This window comes from Mustelus asterias, chromosome 9 (genome assembly GCF_964213995.1).
Source record: "Mustelus asterias chromosome 9, sMusAst1.hap1.1, whole genome shotgun sequence".
In the NCBI taxonomy this organism is placed as follows: Eukaryota; Metazoa; Chordata; class Chondrichthyes; order Carcharhiniformes; family Triakidae; genus Mustelus; species Mustelus asterias.
The window spans coordinates 123,516,327-123,531,742 of record NC_135809.1 but is presented as its reverse complement, the minus strand read 5'-3'; the positions used below and the strand labels follow the sequence as shown (position 1 = coordinate 123,531,742).

The 15,416-nt window shown below is 43.2% G+C and overlaps 1 protein-coding gene across 1 annotated transcript in view; it reads left to right on the top strand.

Moving 5' to 3' along the window:
- Window positions 1-15,216, top strand: part of csrp3 (cysteine and glycine-rich protein 3 (cardiac LIM protein)) — a 31,641-nt gene extending 16,425 nt beyond the window's left edge. Inside the window, exons 3-6 of the mRNA XM_078220994.1 lie at window positions 1,545-1,713; window positions 5,673-5,799; window positions 11,817-11,910; window positions 14,714-15,216. Of these exons, the coding sequence (XP_078077120.1) occupies window positions 1,545-1,713; window positions 5,673-5,799; window positions 11,817-11,910; window positions 14,714-14,790 (467 nt within the window). The 3' untranslated portion in view covers window positions 14,791-15,216. The remainder of the gene's footprint in view (window positions 1-1,544; window positions 1,714-5,672; window positions 5,800-11,816; window positions 11,911-14,713) is intronic.
- Window positions 15,217-15,416: the final 200 nt, after the last annotated feature.

The following is a 15,416-nucleotide window of genomic DNA, read 5'->3' as shown; positions in this document are numbered from 1 at the left end:
AGTAACAATAATTGTAGATCAGTAAGTCTTCTGTTCCTGCATATAATCTCCAATGGTAATTTGCTCATATCCCCACACTCAACATCTGCCAGTTTTGGTAAATCCAAATTTGAATTTTAGAAATCTCTGGGTTTATTGAGATAGCAGTATTTGGGAGGGAAGGGGTAACGGTTGTAAACTTTAAACCAAGGATACGAGTTAAATAATAACCTGAATGGAAACAAGTCATTTATTTGTTTTGTGAGAGCTTACTAAGTGAAATTGCAATGCTGCTTTACAAGCAATTATGTATTTCCAGAGATGCAGCAGCTGAAGAATTGTCCTTGTCTATCTGACCACGTATCCATTTCGAACTGTTTATAACATTTATCCCATTCGCTGCATGCTGATACCAACCAGAAAGCAATGGTTAAATCTGTCTCCTCCAAACTCCTCCGGCACTACATTCCAGATTCTGACCACTCGCTGCATTTTTTAAAAAAGAAATGTTTCCTCCTGTAGCTTCCTTTGCCAATCACCTTAAACTGATGTCCTCTGATTCTCGATCCTTCCACCAATGGGAACAGTTTCTCCTACCCACGCTGTCCCGGCGCCTTGTGTTTTGGGACACCTCCATAAAACCACCTCCCAATCTTCCCACCTCCTGAGGAGAACTAGCCCCAGCATCTCCTTACTATCTATGTAACTGGAGTTTCTCATCCCTGGAACCATTCCCGTGAATCTTTTCTGCATCCAGAATTGAATATGATGCAGTAAGGAGTCTCGCAACATCAGGTTAAAGTCCAACAGGTTTATTTGGAATCACGAGCTTTTGGAGCACTGCTCCTTCATCAGGTGAGTGGACTTGTCGTGAGACTTCTGGGATTGTCACCCCAGTCCAACACCGGCATCTCCACATCATGAATATGATACTGCAGTTGAGGCCAAACTGGTGTTTTATCACCTACTTTTGCACTCTGTGCCCTTCCTTAAAGTATTGGACTTTATTAATTCCTTTCCCAACTAACTTTAATGTGTTTGTGTGCACAGCCCCAGAAGTGTCTCCTATTCCACCTCCACAGTGGCACACTGGTTGGCACTGTTGCCTTAGTGCCAACGACCAGGTTCAATTCCCAGCTCGGGCCACTGTCCGTATGGAGTTTGCACATTCACCCCGTGCCTGCGTGGGTTTCCTCCGGGTGCTCTGGTTTCCTCCCACAGTCCCAGTGACGTGCTGGTTAGGTGCATTGGCCACGCTAAATTCTCCCTCAGTGTGCCACTAATAAATAAACTGTAACATAAACATTTCCTTTAGAATTGTGCACTTTATTTTATATTGCCTTCATAACAATCACTTTGCCCTTCTCTGCTATGCATCCACCCATTACACTGATCTGTCTGTCCTCCTCTTCACTGTTCACTCTACATTTTGAAATTGTCTTGTATACCCACATCTGGTATTATATTTTCTTAACAAACCAATTTTTTTCACAAGACATGTTTCTTGAATTTTTGATCTTTAAAACAGATTCATCAGTGACCTCTTGCTTTTGTTTTATTTCCAGTGGCCTGCAGAAAGGCCCTAGACAGCACTACAGTCGCTGCACATGAATCCGAAATCTACTGCAAGGCTTGCTATGGCAAGAAGTATGGACCAAAGGGCTATGGCTACGGTCAAGGTGCCGGAACACTTAGTTCTGAGGCCCTAGAAAGTCCTGGCACCCAACAAATGGAGTAAGTGTTTATGAAGAATGAATGAACTTGTTTTTGATAGACTGAACAGGGAGAGGCAACATTAACATGAGGTACAGGGATAGAAGGACTGAGGGATTGAAGGTGGCACAGCAGGTTGAGAGAGCATTTTAAATAAATGAACAGAATCCTGGGCTTTATGAATAGGAGCATAAAGTAGAGGTTAAGGAAGCTGCGATAAATCTGTACAAAACACTGGCTCGGCTTCAGTTGGAGTTTTGCATCCAATTCTGACATCACACTTTAGGAAAAATGTGAAGGCATTGGAGAAGGTCCAGGAAAGATTCACGAGAAAGGTCTGAGGTGTGGGGAACTCCAGTTGTGAAGATAGATTGTAAAAGATGGAGCTGTTCCCCTTGGAGGGGGGGGGGATGGTTGGGAGGAGATTTCATTGAGGTGCTCAGTCATGAGGCATCTGGAAAAAGTAGATTGGGGGGGTGGGGAAACTAGGGTGGCCCTGTGGTGCAGTGGTTAGCACTGCTGCCTCACAGCGCCAAGGACCTGGGTTCATTCCAACCTCGAGTGACCGTCTGTGTGGAGTTTACACATTCTCTCAGGTGTTCTGGTTTCCTCCCACAGTCCAAAGATGTGCAGGTTAGGTGGATTGGCCATGCTGAATTGCCTCTAAGTGTCAGGGGGATTAGCAGGGTAAATACATAGGATTACGGGAATAAGGTCTGGGTGGGATTGTTGTTGGTGCAGGCTCAATGGGCCGAATGGCTTCTTTCTGCAATGTAGGGATTCTGTAAACTTGTTCCCATTGACAGAAGGTTGAGATCTGGAAGATACCGAAAGGTGAGTGCCAAAAACAGCAATAAGACAAACCTTTATTACACAGTGAGTGGGTAGGATCTGGAATGCATTGCCTGAGACTGTGTCAGAGGCGGATTCAATTGTGGCTCGCAAAGAAAGAATGGAATCATTATCTAAAAAGGAAAATAATTGGTAGGGAAATATCAGGTGGGTGGATTTTTTTTTCATTCATAGACGTCGCTGGCTGGCCGGCATTCTTTGCCTATTCCCAGTTGCCCAAGGACAGTTGAGAGTCAGCCACATTGCTGTGGCTCTGGAGTCACATATAGGCCAGACCAGGTAAGGACGGCAGATTTCCTTCCCTAAAGGACATTAGTGAACCAGTTGGGTTTTTCTGACAATCGACAATGGTTTTACAGTCATCAGTTGATTCGTAATTCCAGATTTTTAAAATTAAATTCAAATTCCACCATCTGCTGTGGCAGGATTCGTACCTGGGTCCTCAGAACATCAGCTGAGTTTCTGGATTAACAATCCAACGATAATACCACTAGACAATTGTTCCTGCACAGGGCTCTCGTAGATGTGATGGGATGAATGGCCTCCCAGCTCTGCTGTAACCATTCTATGAAAGCAGTGTTCATTGCTCTCATGCTGATCTTTGGGGACTATTCATACACAAATTCATAATGGCAGGATAGAAAAAAGAGACTATAAATCTTCAGGGGTTCAAGACAGTTCATCAGTAAAAATCCTTTAAAGATGGTCACAGCCTCTGGATTGAAATTGAGTCACTACTATCTGAAACCGAGTTTCTGATGGAAAATTAATCATAAATGCAATCTAGTTTTCTGAATCTCCATTGTAATCCAATATTAAAACTCAATCTCCAGACCCTAGTTCAGTGCTGATATATCTCCTGATGCAGACATGGATACAGATCAATACTCAAATAAAAGTCTCCACGTCTAGTGCACGATGAAACCAATCACATTTGAATTTGATTTTCACACTTGAGTGTATCTCGTGCTGTTATTTTTTTTGACTTCATTAGTCACAGCTGCAGTTTAAAAAGGCGCAGAGCATTCACAGAACAGAAAATGTGGGAAAAACTTAGCAGGTCTGGCAGCATCTGCGGAGAGAGGAACAGAGTTAATGGTTCAAGTTGAAGAAAAGGGCAGGGAAAGAAAGAGGAAGGATAAAAGGAAATCTTTCCTCTCTCACTGTTAAATCTCTAATTTCTTCCTGTGCTGCTTGAGTTTCCAGCATTTTTAATTCTTGTTTCTCAATAACCTTCTCTCCATCGTAAGATCAGAAGTGGGGATATTTGCTGATACTTTTTTAAAATTCATTTGTGGGACGTGTGCGTTGCTGGCTGGCCAGTATTTATTGCCCTTGGAGGGCAGTTGAGAGTTAACCACATTGCTGTGGCTCTGGAGTCACATGTAGGCCAGACCAGGTAAGGACGGCAGATTTCCTTCCCAAAAGGACATTAGTGAACCAGATGGGTTTTTTCCCAACAATCCAGTCTTTTGGCTGGCTGCTGGAAGTTCCTATCATGGTGGGGCTCAAAAATCCTGGCCAAGGTATCGCACAATGCAGTTGACTTTTTTTTGGTTTCCTAAATACCTTAAGTGGTGAACCATATCTTTAGGGTAGAACATCTGTATTAAAGGAAACCTTTTATTTCCTACCTTTTTAACGTAAGAGGCGTTAGTAAAATTTGTTCATAGAATCCCCATTTGCAGAAAAAGGTCATTCGGCCTATTCAGCCTGCACCAACAACAATCCCACCCAGGCCCTTTCATTGTGACCCCTGACTAAGAGGCAACTTACTATGGCCAATCAACCTAATCTGAACATCTTTGGACTGCGGGAGACACTGGGAAAATGTGCAAACTCCATACAGTCATTGTCCCGAGGCCAGAATTGAACCCAGGTCCCTGGACTGTGAGGCAGCTGTGCTAACCACTGTGCCACCCTGCTATACCTCAATGATTTTGATATCCTTTTGGACTTGGGTTAAAATATGTTGTTGTGAATGTTTATGATGAATTGTATTATTATTTGTAGAATGATCTATATTTACAAGAATGTCACTTGTTCAGACTGGAATATATCTCCCAGGCAATGAGGGATGAACATTTGCCTTCAGTTTACATGACTCTAGATACAGAGGTGAGGTGACTCTCCCCTTAATGCAATGAAAGAGGGAAATTGTGAATACAGCAGCTGAGAAATAGGGCTAAAAGTTGGAAAATTAAAGTCTTCATTTGCGGTTTTACCATGGCTACTGTGGTTCTTCTGAGATACATTGCAATGTATCATCACTTTAGTGACAGGAGAGATATTCAATTCCTCCACCACTTTGGCACTATGGCAGCAGTGTGTACTTCCTACAACATGCACTGCAAGGAACTCTGGCTCCTTCAGGCAGCACCTTCCGAACTGTCTAGAAAGACAGCCGATAGCTGGGAACACTGGCACCTGGATGTTCCCCTGCAAGTTACTCACCATCCTGACTGGGAATTATATCATCATTCCTTCACTGTCATTTGATTAAAATCCTGGAATACCCTCCGCATTATAGATGTGCCCACACCACATGGACTGCAACAGTTCAAGAAGGCAGCTCTCTGCCAACTTCTCGAGGGCAAGCAGGGATGGGCAATAAATGCTGGCCTAGCCAGCCAAGCCTACATCCTTTGAATGAATTGTTTTCAAAGTAAGGAATTGCTTGTGGTGGCAGCACCTATGAAATCCTTGGGCTTTGAGGGAGAAGAATCTTCTATCTTGTTGAGTATATGTAAAATCTACTCACTTCATAAATGCTGGTTATTTTTACCTTGTTCGATCAGGCACACTGAGGACCACACTGTCGGAAATTAAGAATTTGGGTTTTATACTTTTAAAACCCCAAACTTACCATCTTGACAGAAATACAATCAGTTGTTTTACTCCTAAGTCACTATAGTGGCCCTTAATCCTTACACAGCAGTGGCTCTTGAACCTTTTCATTCACAGACTGAATTTGACACTTAAGACCACACAGACCAACTACTGGTCCGACCCCATTCACTTGCCACATTGAACGACTCATCAGGATTAATGGGAACTTATGGAAACTGTAAGAACTGCACTGCCTAACGCACTTGTTTAATCAACCTCTTGTTTTCTTTTCTTCTCAGGGCTAAACCACGCCAATCTTCAAACCCCAGCTCCTCCAAATTTGCCAGTAAATTTGGTGGTGCGGAGAAGTGCCCACGGTGCAGCCAGTCTGTGTATGCAGCCGAGAAGGTGATTGGAGGAGGAAAGGTATGCAAATACATAAGTGACTCATTCTTTCGGTGGCAGAACTGAATTGGGCAAAGAAGACTTAAATCCACCATTTAAAAAGTTGTCTAGATTCAGCACTTTGAGGTTTTCACTCAAGATGACTGCAATGGGAATTGGAAAATTGATGTTGGTACAATAGGTTGTTGAGATCCATGTGTGTCCTCTCCTCTGGCTCTGGTCTTTCTTTGCCCTCTGTTTTTCCCCATATTCCCAAGAGCGGCACAGTGGTTAGCACTGCTGCCTTACAACGCCAGGGACCTGGGTTCGATTCTCGGCTTGGGTTATAACAATGTGAAATGTTTTGTAGCATTATGGATAAAGTATATTTTTGCAAAAGGAAACACTGTTACAGAATTTTGCATAATAGATCTTGTATGGATTCGGCAGGAAGAGAATCAGGTTATAGGATGGAATTCTCCAAACTGGCAACTAGGTCCCGTGGCGTTGCAGGGAACATGGACTGTTTCCCGCCGTAGAAGCTGGCAGGAAAACTTATCATATCCTCCAGCCCTGATCTCAGGAATTATGTACCTGGGGAGGTCTTGCGCCATATTCCATGGCAGCCAGATCTAATGGTGTATAGTCTGCCAACGTATCTGGGCGTCATATTGAAAAGGTGCCCAACATCACTGACCCACTATTGAAGAAAGAAGATACACCTCCTGAAAATGAAGGTGAATCTTCAGGAACACACTCGATTGGAAGATGGGCTCTGTCCAGGACACCAAATGTGGAAGATCCACCTGTAGATGTCCCCACCCACAGCTTGGGGTGGTCCAGGGTTGTTGGCACCCATCCTAATCTCTGGGAGCTTTGTTCAAATGAGTTCCAAGATCTGCACGCCACGTTGTTCCTGGCACGATTTCCCACTGGTGTTGCAGAGAATCTGGCATGGGTGCTCGGGCCTTCATCTGCATCCCATTAGCGGAATGCAAGTCTGTTTCACACTGGCCTCCAATGGGTTTCCCAATCTGCTGTGACAGGCACCAGCAAAGACCCCACGGTAATTCATGCCGGTGTAAATTATTCGGCCTCCCGTGGAATTCTCTTTCCCTGCCTGTTATTGAACTCACCGGCAGGGGCATGGGAGAATTCTGCCCATATTGTGGAAACACTTTTTTAAATGATGTGTAATTCTGGCTCAGTGGATAGCACCCTTGCCTCTTAGACAGAAGGGTGTGGGTTCAGGTCTCCCTCCAAGGCCTGAGTGCTGCAGCACATCTGAGCTGCTGTTTTTTCAATGAGATGTTGAACTGAGACCAGGTGAAAAAGCAGGAGACTCATTACCTAATCTGATGGTCAATATTGACCCCTCCAACAATACCACAGAAACAGATCATCTGGCCCATTGTGGTTTGTGGGAGCTTGCTATGTGCAAACTGGCTGTTGTAAGAGTGATGATATTACATTGGTTGCAAAGTACTTTTGGGATGTCTCTTGGTCATGACAGGCACTAGATAAATGCAAGCTATTTTTGTCTCTCAAATTATGACGACAACGTGAAGGGCTAAGGCTCGCAATGCAGGGCACCAACAAAACCAATGGGATGAAATGAAAAAGGAGTTTGGGTTAAATCAGATCTGAGGATAACATATAGGAGAAACTGAATTGCAAAAGATTGAACTGAAGACTCTATCAAATTCTCTTTACAAATGATTGATTTGCATTCCATGAACCGAAGGTTGTGGGTTTTATTGAAGCTCATTGTGTCAACAGCATAAGTACAAAGTCTATTGTGTAATTGAGGAAAGAGTTTTACAGTCCCATTCTGTCCCTATTTTGTTTACTGATTGGTTTGCAGTGTATTTATGGGGAGTCTTCCACTTTTTAAAGCATCCCACAACCGTCTATTTAAAGTTTGTTTATTAATGTCCCAGGTAGGTTTACATTTAGCACTGCAGAATGAAGTTACTTGAAAATGTGGAGAATAACAAAAAGTAGGGGACATGACCACAGGTTGCAGTAAAAGGAAGAGTATTTGGGGGTGGGAGGGGGCACACATTTCAGAAAATATAATATGAGTGCAGGAAACCAGCTGTAAGAAAGGTAATGCAATCCAATCCTATTGGAACTTGGTGAGGTGGGTAATGGTCTACAAACGCTGGTGGAATCATTGTGAATTTGGTTAAACAAGAGGCAGAGGTGGCCCATCTGCCAGTGAGATGAAGCAGTCTGCCATGAAGAGAGGCAGAATCGATATGTGAGCTGCAAAGCCTCTTGACCCGAGTGGAATTACCATATGTGCAGCAACTGAGTACTCGCTTCAAAGACATGTTTTCAATTTTATCGTTCTGACCGTGGTTGTCCTACCCTGTGTTGATGGAGTAGGCTAGCAACAGCAAATCGGGTGAGAGGCTGTTGAATGAGTTTACATTTTGGGTTTATTGGGATCCTATATTTACCAGCCGCAGACCCACTGGTCTTGTACAACTGGCAGCAAACGCCAAGTAAATTCACTACATCTGCCAAGGAGGACCCGTTAGACTGACACATTACTAATCCAAAAATAAAAGCAGCTTTTTGGTTCCGATTCCAGAATCCACAGTGATTTGTGTTTCTAAAAACAGCTATTGTTGCAAGTTCTGCACTCAAATTCCAAAGCCTCTACTTTCTCAGAAGACGAAGGAAATTTGGCATGTCAGCTTACGACTCTCTCCAACTTTTACAGATGCACCATAGAAAAGCATTCTTTCTGGTTATATCACAGCTTGGTATGGCTCCTGCTCTCCCCAAGACCACATGAAACTACAAAGGGTTGTGAACGAAACCCAGTCCATCACGCAACCCAGGCTCCCATCCATTGATGCTGTTTACACTTCCTACTGCCTCGGCAAAGCAGTCAGCATAATTAAGGACCCCGGGCATACACTCTTCCACCTTCTTCCATCGGGAAAAAGATACAGAAGTCTGAGGTCACGTACCAACCAACTCGAGAACTACTTCCCTGCTGCTGTCAGACTTTTTTTTTGAATGAACCTACCTTGCGTTAAATTGATCTTTCTCTACACCTAGCTATGACTGTAACACTGTTCTGCACTCTCTACTTTCCTTCTCCTATATGCAGTATGCTTTGTCAGTATAGTACGCAAGAAACAATACTTTTCGCTGTGTCCCAATACGTGTGACAAATCAAATCAACATGAAACGTGAACAAAATATTTTGGTGCTTTTGGATGTACTGTTTGGCCGGGGTTTGGGGTGGCACAGTGGTTAGCACTGCTGCCTCGGGACCAGGGTTTGATTCCTGGCTTGGGTCACTGTCTGTGTGGAGTCTGCATGTTCTCGTCTTGTGGGTTTCCTCCGGGTGCTCCAGTTTCCTCCCACAGTCTGAAAGATGTGCTGGTTAGGTGATTTTGGCCATGCTAAATTCTCCCTCGGTGTACCTGAATAGGTGCTGGAGCGTGGCAACTTGGGGGATTTTCACAGGAACTTCATTGCAGTGTTAATGCAAGCATTACTTGTGACACTAATAAAGACACTTAATGTAATGAATCTAATTTCTGAAAATATTGTATTTACTCGATTCCTCCTAAAATATGCCCATTAAAAGATCCAAAGGGGGATTGAGAACTTTTCCCACACACAGCCAGCCCAAGAAAGGCAGGCTGAATACTTTTCCTTTTTGAGCTGTCTAATTCTATATGGCATTTATAAAATTCCTGCGATGCATCACGACAGGAGGTGCCCCATGCCCAGAACCTGTTTGCAGAATGAATGAATTTCTCTAATAGGCAATTAGCAGGTTTAACTTTTTTAACATTGTTACCACATACTTAAAACATAAGGCTGTGGGCTATCGATGTGTTGTATTAGACGTGTACTGTCTGATTTTTGAAAAGCTGAATTAACATCTCATTTCCTTTTTGTCAAATAAAGCGTAAGATTAAATTTCCTAAGGGAGCAAGCGCAAATGTCACCGTGGTTTCGGTTTACACTTTTATATGCCCATAATCCCATCATTTATTGAGCGCGATAAAAGATAAATTTCTGCCTTTTCACTGGAAGCTTGGTCACAACTCGGTCTTGCATTTTAATTAAGTTTTATCGTATTTAAAATGCTCATCATCAATTTCCTATGGCAGGTAAAATAAATTGCTACGCAACTCTAACAAGATTAGCTGCAAATTGAACTGCCAAAAGCCTGAGGGAAGCTGTTGCTCTTTCGAGTCACTGCCAGAGACAAGGACACCTGGTCATTTCATTTTATTTGGGTCTTTCCAGTCACTGCTGAATGTTGAAGTGTTTTCGGGTAGATCAGTGTAAATCCTGAGGGGGAAAAATTTGTGTTTTCCCCATCTTCCAGCCTCTATCAACTTGAGCTTATCCAAAACTGTTTGCTGTGCTTGTCACAACTGGCACAACCACTTGGCCTGTTAACCCTATGCTTGCTGGCAAAGATTCATTCCAGATCCAGCAGCATCCCAACTTCTGAAATTCCCATCCATGGTTTTCCACTCACTCCTTGGCCCTGCACCTTTTTATAACCTGCAGCCCTACAACTCTCCCAAGATCCCAGCTCCAATTCTGGCTTCTGATTTTAATTGCTTCACAGTTGCCGATGCTTGCCCAAGTCCTAAGATCTGGAATTTTCTGCTTAAACCTCTCTGCTCTACTCTACTCCTCCTCTGTCAAGTCGTTCCTTTAAAGCCTAAAGCTCTGATCAAGCTTTTCATCATCTTGTCGAGTTTGGTAATTAATTGTGTCTCAATGTTTCGGTGGTACGATAAACATGTTCTTGTTGCAATAATGAGAGAAAAGAGCTGACGTTTCGAATCCAGATGATCCTTTGTTAAAGCTCTGCTCCAGCTTTGACAAAGGGTCATCTGGACTCTGTCAGCTCTTTTCTCACCTTACAGATGCTGCCAGACCTGCTGAGAATTTCCAGCGTTTCCCCTCTTTTTTCGGTTTCAGATTTCGGCATCTGCAGCAATTTGCTTTTATCTTGTTGCAATAATGGTTAGAATGAGGATCTTGCTGCCACAAGGCGTAATTAAGGCAAAGAGCAGAGATGTGGATGAGGTGACTGAGTGTAATACTAGCATTTGCTGGGCATTAAAAAATCTGGGTGGAAATGTAAACTGTGAGGTGCATGTAAAGAGGCTGCAAAGGGATGTTGACAGGTTAAATGATTGGACAATAATGTGCAGATAGGGCATAATGTGAGGAAGTGCAAAATTATCCACTTTTTGGTAGGAAGCATGGAAAAGCAATTTTTTTTTTGTTACAATCTGAGATGAGTAAACGTTAACCTTGAACTGGATGTGGGAGTCTGCATACACTTCTTGCATGTTAGGTTTCTGTGAATTGTGCAATTAGGAAGTCGAATGTGTTAACCTTTTATTCCAAGGGGATTAGGTATAAGAGTGAGGAATTTATATGGGGCTCTGGTGTGAGACCACTCCTGGAGAATGTGTACAGTTTTGGCCTCAGTTACCTGAGGAAAATATCATTGTCTTTGAAGGGGATGCATTGAAAGGTTTGATTTGATTTATTACTGTCATGCGCATTGGTAAACAGTGAAAATTATTGTTTCTTACGCACAGCAGACAAAGCATACCGTTCATAAGAGTACATAGCGGAGAAGGAGAGGGTGCAGAATATAGTGTTACAGTCATAGCTAGGGTGTAGAGAAAGATCAGCTTAATATAAAGGAGGTCCATTCAAAAGTCTGATGGCAGCAGGGAAGAAGCTGTTTCTTCAGTTGGTTGGTACATGATCTCAGACTTCTGTATCTTTTTTCCCCAGAGCATTGTTTGAGTTTAAGAGAGTTCATGTTCTTAAAAGCATAGAACGAGAATAAAAGATAGAATAAGAGGGTATGCTGGGGACAGTTTGCAAGAGGTCGCCTCGTTCTGGCGCCATCTTGAACTTACAAGACTGTGAGATTTATAAGGGGCATATATTTCTTTCAATCGATACTTCTCCTGACCTATCTGCAACCTTTAGTACAGTTGACCACCCCACTTTTGTAATCTTCATTTTTCATTTGGCTGCAGGCATGGCACAAAACCTGTTTCCGCTGTGCACTGTGTGGCAAGAGCCTGGAATCAACAACCGTCACCGACAAAGATGGAGAAATCTACTGTAAAGGTAAAGCAAAACTTCGCAATTAGCTGCTTCTTACAAAGGAGAAAACCAGAATTGAAATAAGACCCTGGGCATGGTTATCCTTGACAAAGAGCATTCAGTAGATCAAACTTGGTAGGATTCTGCCACCAGTCATTTTTCTCCACAGCGAGCATTGTTTGGAAGTTGTATCTCTTGGGTGGATTGTTCTTGCATCAATATTTAGCTGCAGTAAAACACGTTATTCAGTTTATTGATGGTTTTAAACGAGGTTGTCAGATCAGCAATCGGGAAATGTTGCCTCTGGCACTCAGTGCATCATCTACAGCAACATTCACTATCAATGCTGCCAGAATTGGGGAATTATTTGTTATTGATGATGTGGTTGACGGACTAGAAACGTTTGAATCTTTCATGATTCGGGCTAATATTTGAACAGTACTGAAGTCCATCCGATCAGACTTTGAGACTCCTACTTCAGGTCGGTGTTAAAAGTTGCCATGGCTGAATTTGCAGCAAAGGTGCCATTCCTCGGTCGATCAACTAGCCATCCTTCGAACTAGAGTTTGAGAGATTGTGTTGTGGGCAAGGTGGCAGCTGTTTACCCACATGATTACACTGATCACATTTCAATGTAATCAAGACCAGAGCAGGGTATTGTATAGGCTGGAAATCTGAAATAAGTAAGAAGTCTAACAACAGGTTAAAGTCCAACAGGTTTATTTGGTAGCAAATGCCACTAGCTTTTGGAGCGCTGCTCCTTCGTCAGGTGGAGTTGAAGATCAATCTGAAATAAGAATGGAGAATGGTGGGAAAACCACATCTGTGAAGAGAAGCACAGTTTTTGACATTTCAGGTGGATGAGCCTTCATCGGAACGGAGGGAAGAGAAATGTAATCAGCTGTGAGCAAGGGGAAAGGGATTGAGAGAACAAAAGGGAAGGTCTGTGATAGGGTGGGATTAAATGACAAAAAGGTTTCATGGTACAAAAGCCAAAGGGATTGGTACTGGGTTTAGTAAAGTAAGGTGTGTGGCAAGTAACATTTTTCACTACACAAGTGCCAGGCAATGACCAGCTCCAAAGGGAGAGAGTCTAACCACCTCCATAGTCAAATCCCTTACCATCAAAATCTGGGCTCCCCATTGGACAAAGCTGAACAAGAGCAAACCAGAGACTTGGGAGGATCGATCTTAACAAAAAATTCTAAGTGCTCAACAAGCGTGAAAACGGGAGAGAATCACGCCCATTTTTTGGGGGGGGGGGGAAATGTCCAGATGCAATCGTAAGGCACTTGGAGATAAAAATGAGGCAAAGTGTGATTCTCGCCAGCAGGGGGAGGGGCGGAGCCTAATCATGCTGGGAAGCAGGCTGCTGAGCTGTCGGGACGCCATTGCACAGGTGCTCTGATCTCCCAGTGCACTGTGTACAGTGTGTACGTAGTGCGTGGGAGATTTGTCACTACAACTATACCCCCCCCCCCGTCGATGCAGAGTTCCTTCTCTGGCAATGCCAGGGCAACAGCTTCTTGGGCAATGCCAGGGTGGCAGGCTGTTACTGCCCTGCCAGGGGACTTCAAAAGCTGATGAGGCTGTCACATCTGGTCCCCGTGGATGGGGAGCATACGTGATTCTTGCCGGTGCGGACCTCGACTGGTGAGCAGGTAAGTACAAGTGAGCCCGGATGATTGCATCCAGGATTCACCTCCGTATATTGAAATTACTTAATGAATAAGTAAAATAGCTTTGCGCCCTTCCTGGGTGCAAAGCTAATTTTGCTGGCAGATTGAGGCCAGTAACATGGTGAGAAGTGAGAAACCTGGCATGAGCCTAATTTTTTTTTTCCCGCCTCTATCTTACTGGTTCGACATGCTGATCAACTGGGGTAACAAACAGGTGAGACTGCCGCTGGAAATCTATAGTGATTGACTCACCTTTTGACACCCCAAAGACTCTGTCCACCATCTACAATGGTGTGTGATGGAATTTGTCCATTTGCCTGGATTAGCATGCAGCACAAAAAGCAGCTCACTTGATTAAAATCTAAGCCATGACTTTAAACATTCACTCCCTCCATTACCATGGCAAACTGCACTGCAACAGCTCACCTCCTTTCATATACCAGTCACTGTGACTGGGTCAAAATCCTGGAACACCCTCACCAACAGCACTATACTTGCACCACATGGACATCTGCAGCAGTTCACCACCAACTTCTCAAAGGAAATCCGGGATGGCTAATAAAAAATGCTGGCCTAGCCAGCGACGCCCTGATCTTGTTAAGAATTTTTTAAAAGCCTCTACTTCCCTGAAGGATAAACATAGCAGATGCCTCGGAACACCAGCATTGACCAGTTTCCCTCCAAGTCACAAAACATCCTGACTTGGAAATATATCACTGTTCCTTCATTATCAATGGGGCAAAATCCTGAAGCTCCCTCCTAATGGCACTGTTGGTGTATCTACACCACATAGACTTCAACAGTTCAAGACAGCTGGCCACTACCTTCTGAATTGGAGATGAAAAATAAATGGCAGCTTTGCCAGTGATGCCCATATCGCAATTTTTAAAAACTGCCTTGATTGCCCAAGAACACATTTTTGATTGGAAATTGAGTTCCATTTTGTTCGTGTTACATTTCTGTCTAACACACACACACACGTGGATAAATGACCAAATAACAAAGAGAAACCAGTTCTGGTACTTGGAATAAGATCTGAACAACCACGTTAAATGCATTAGCAGAATGTTATTTGAAATGATTTTATTTGAATTTGCGTCTCAAAAGACAATTAAATCGACGCAAACTCCTTTTTCTTACTGTTGCAGCTTGTTATGCGAGGAACTTTGGCCCGAAAGGCGTGGGACATGGACAGTCGGGTGGAGCATTACCTAGTGCGGATTAAAGAAAAAAAACCTCCTGCCACAGTCGAAGATGCATTTCACTCTCAAATTGCCCCCTTTTCAGCGATCATGGGTCACCGTTCTTCCGAATCAGCACCTTTCACAATAAAGCTGGAGAAACATTTGTACGATAGCTATTCACAACCACTTTCATCCCTCAAAAGTCAGTTATTTTCACAATAAAGCATTTGAAATACATCCAAGTCAATGTAGAAGGGGCTCTATAAATGATCAATGTCCAAATTTTTTACAAACCGACTGTAAAGCAATGATGAATTGTTTTTATGTTTCATTTCCACACTGAATGGAATTGAGTCCAATGTGATAAAACGCCTTAGCACATTCATTTTGTTATTGGAAGCTTATGAAAGTACCTATTAATCAATGCTTTGTAACTCTAAATAAATAAAGTATTATTGGCACCTGAAGCGTTCCTGGCACTATTCCTTTGACAGTAACTCCTATTTTTCCTAGGTATTTTTGTTTCATCCTGCTCCTTGCAAGGTCTTCATCTTGCATGCTCCTCACTTTGCTCAGAGGTGATTCTAGGTGAGATTGCTGCAATTTCCCCACAGCCATTCTTATTGACATGTTTGCAACTGGGCAACGTTTTTTTCGTAACCAGTTA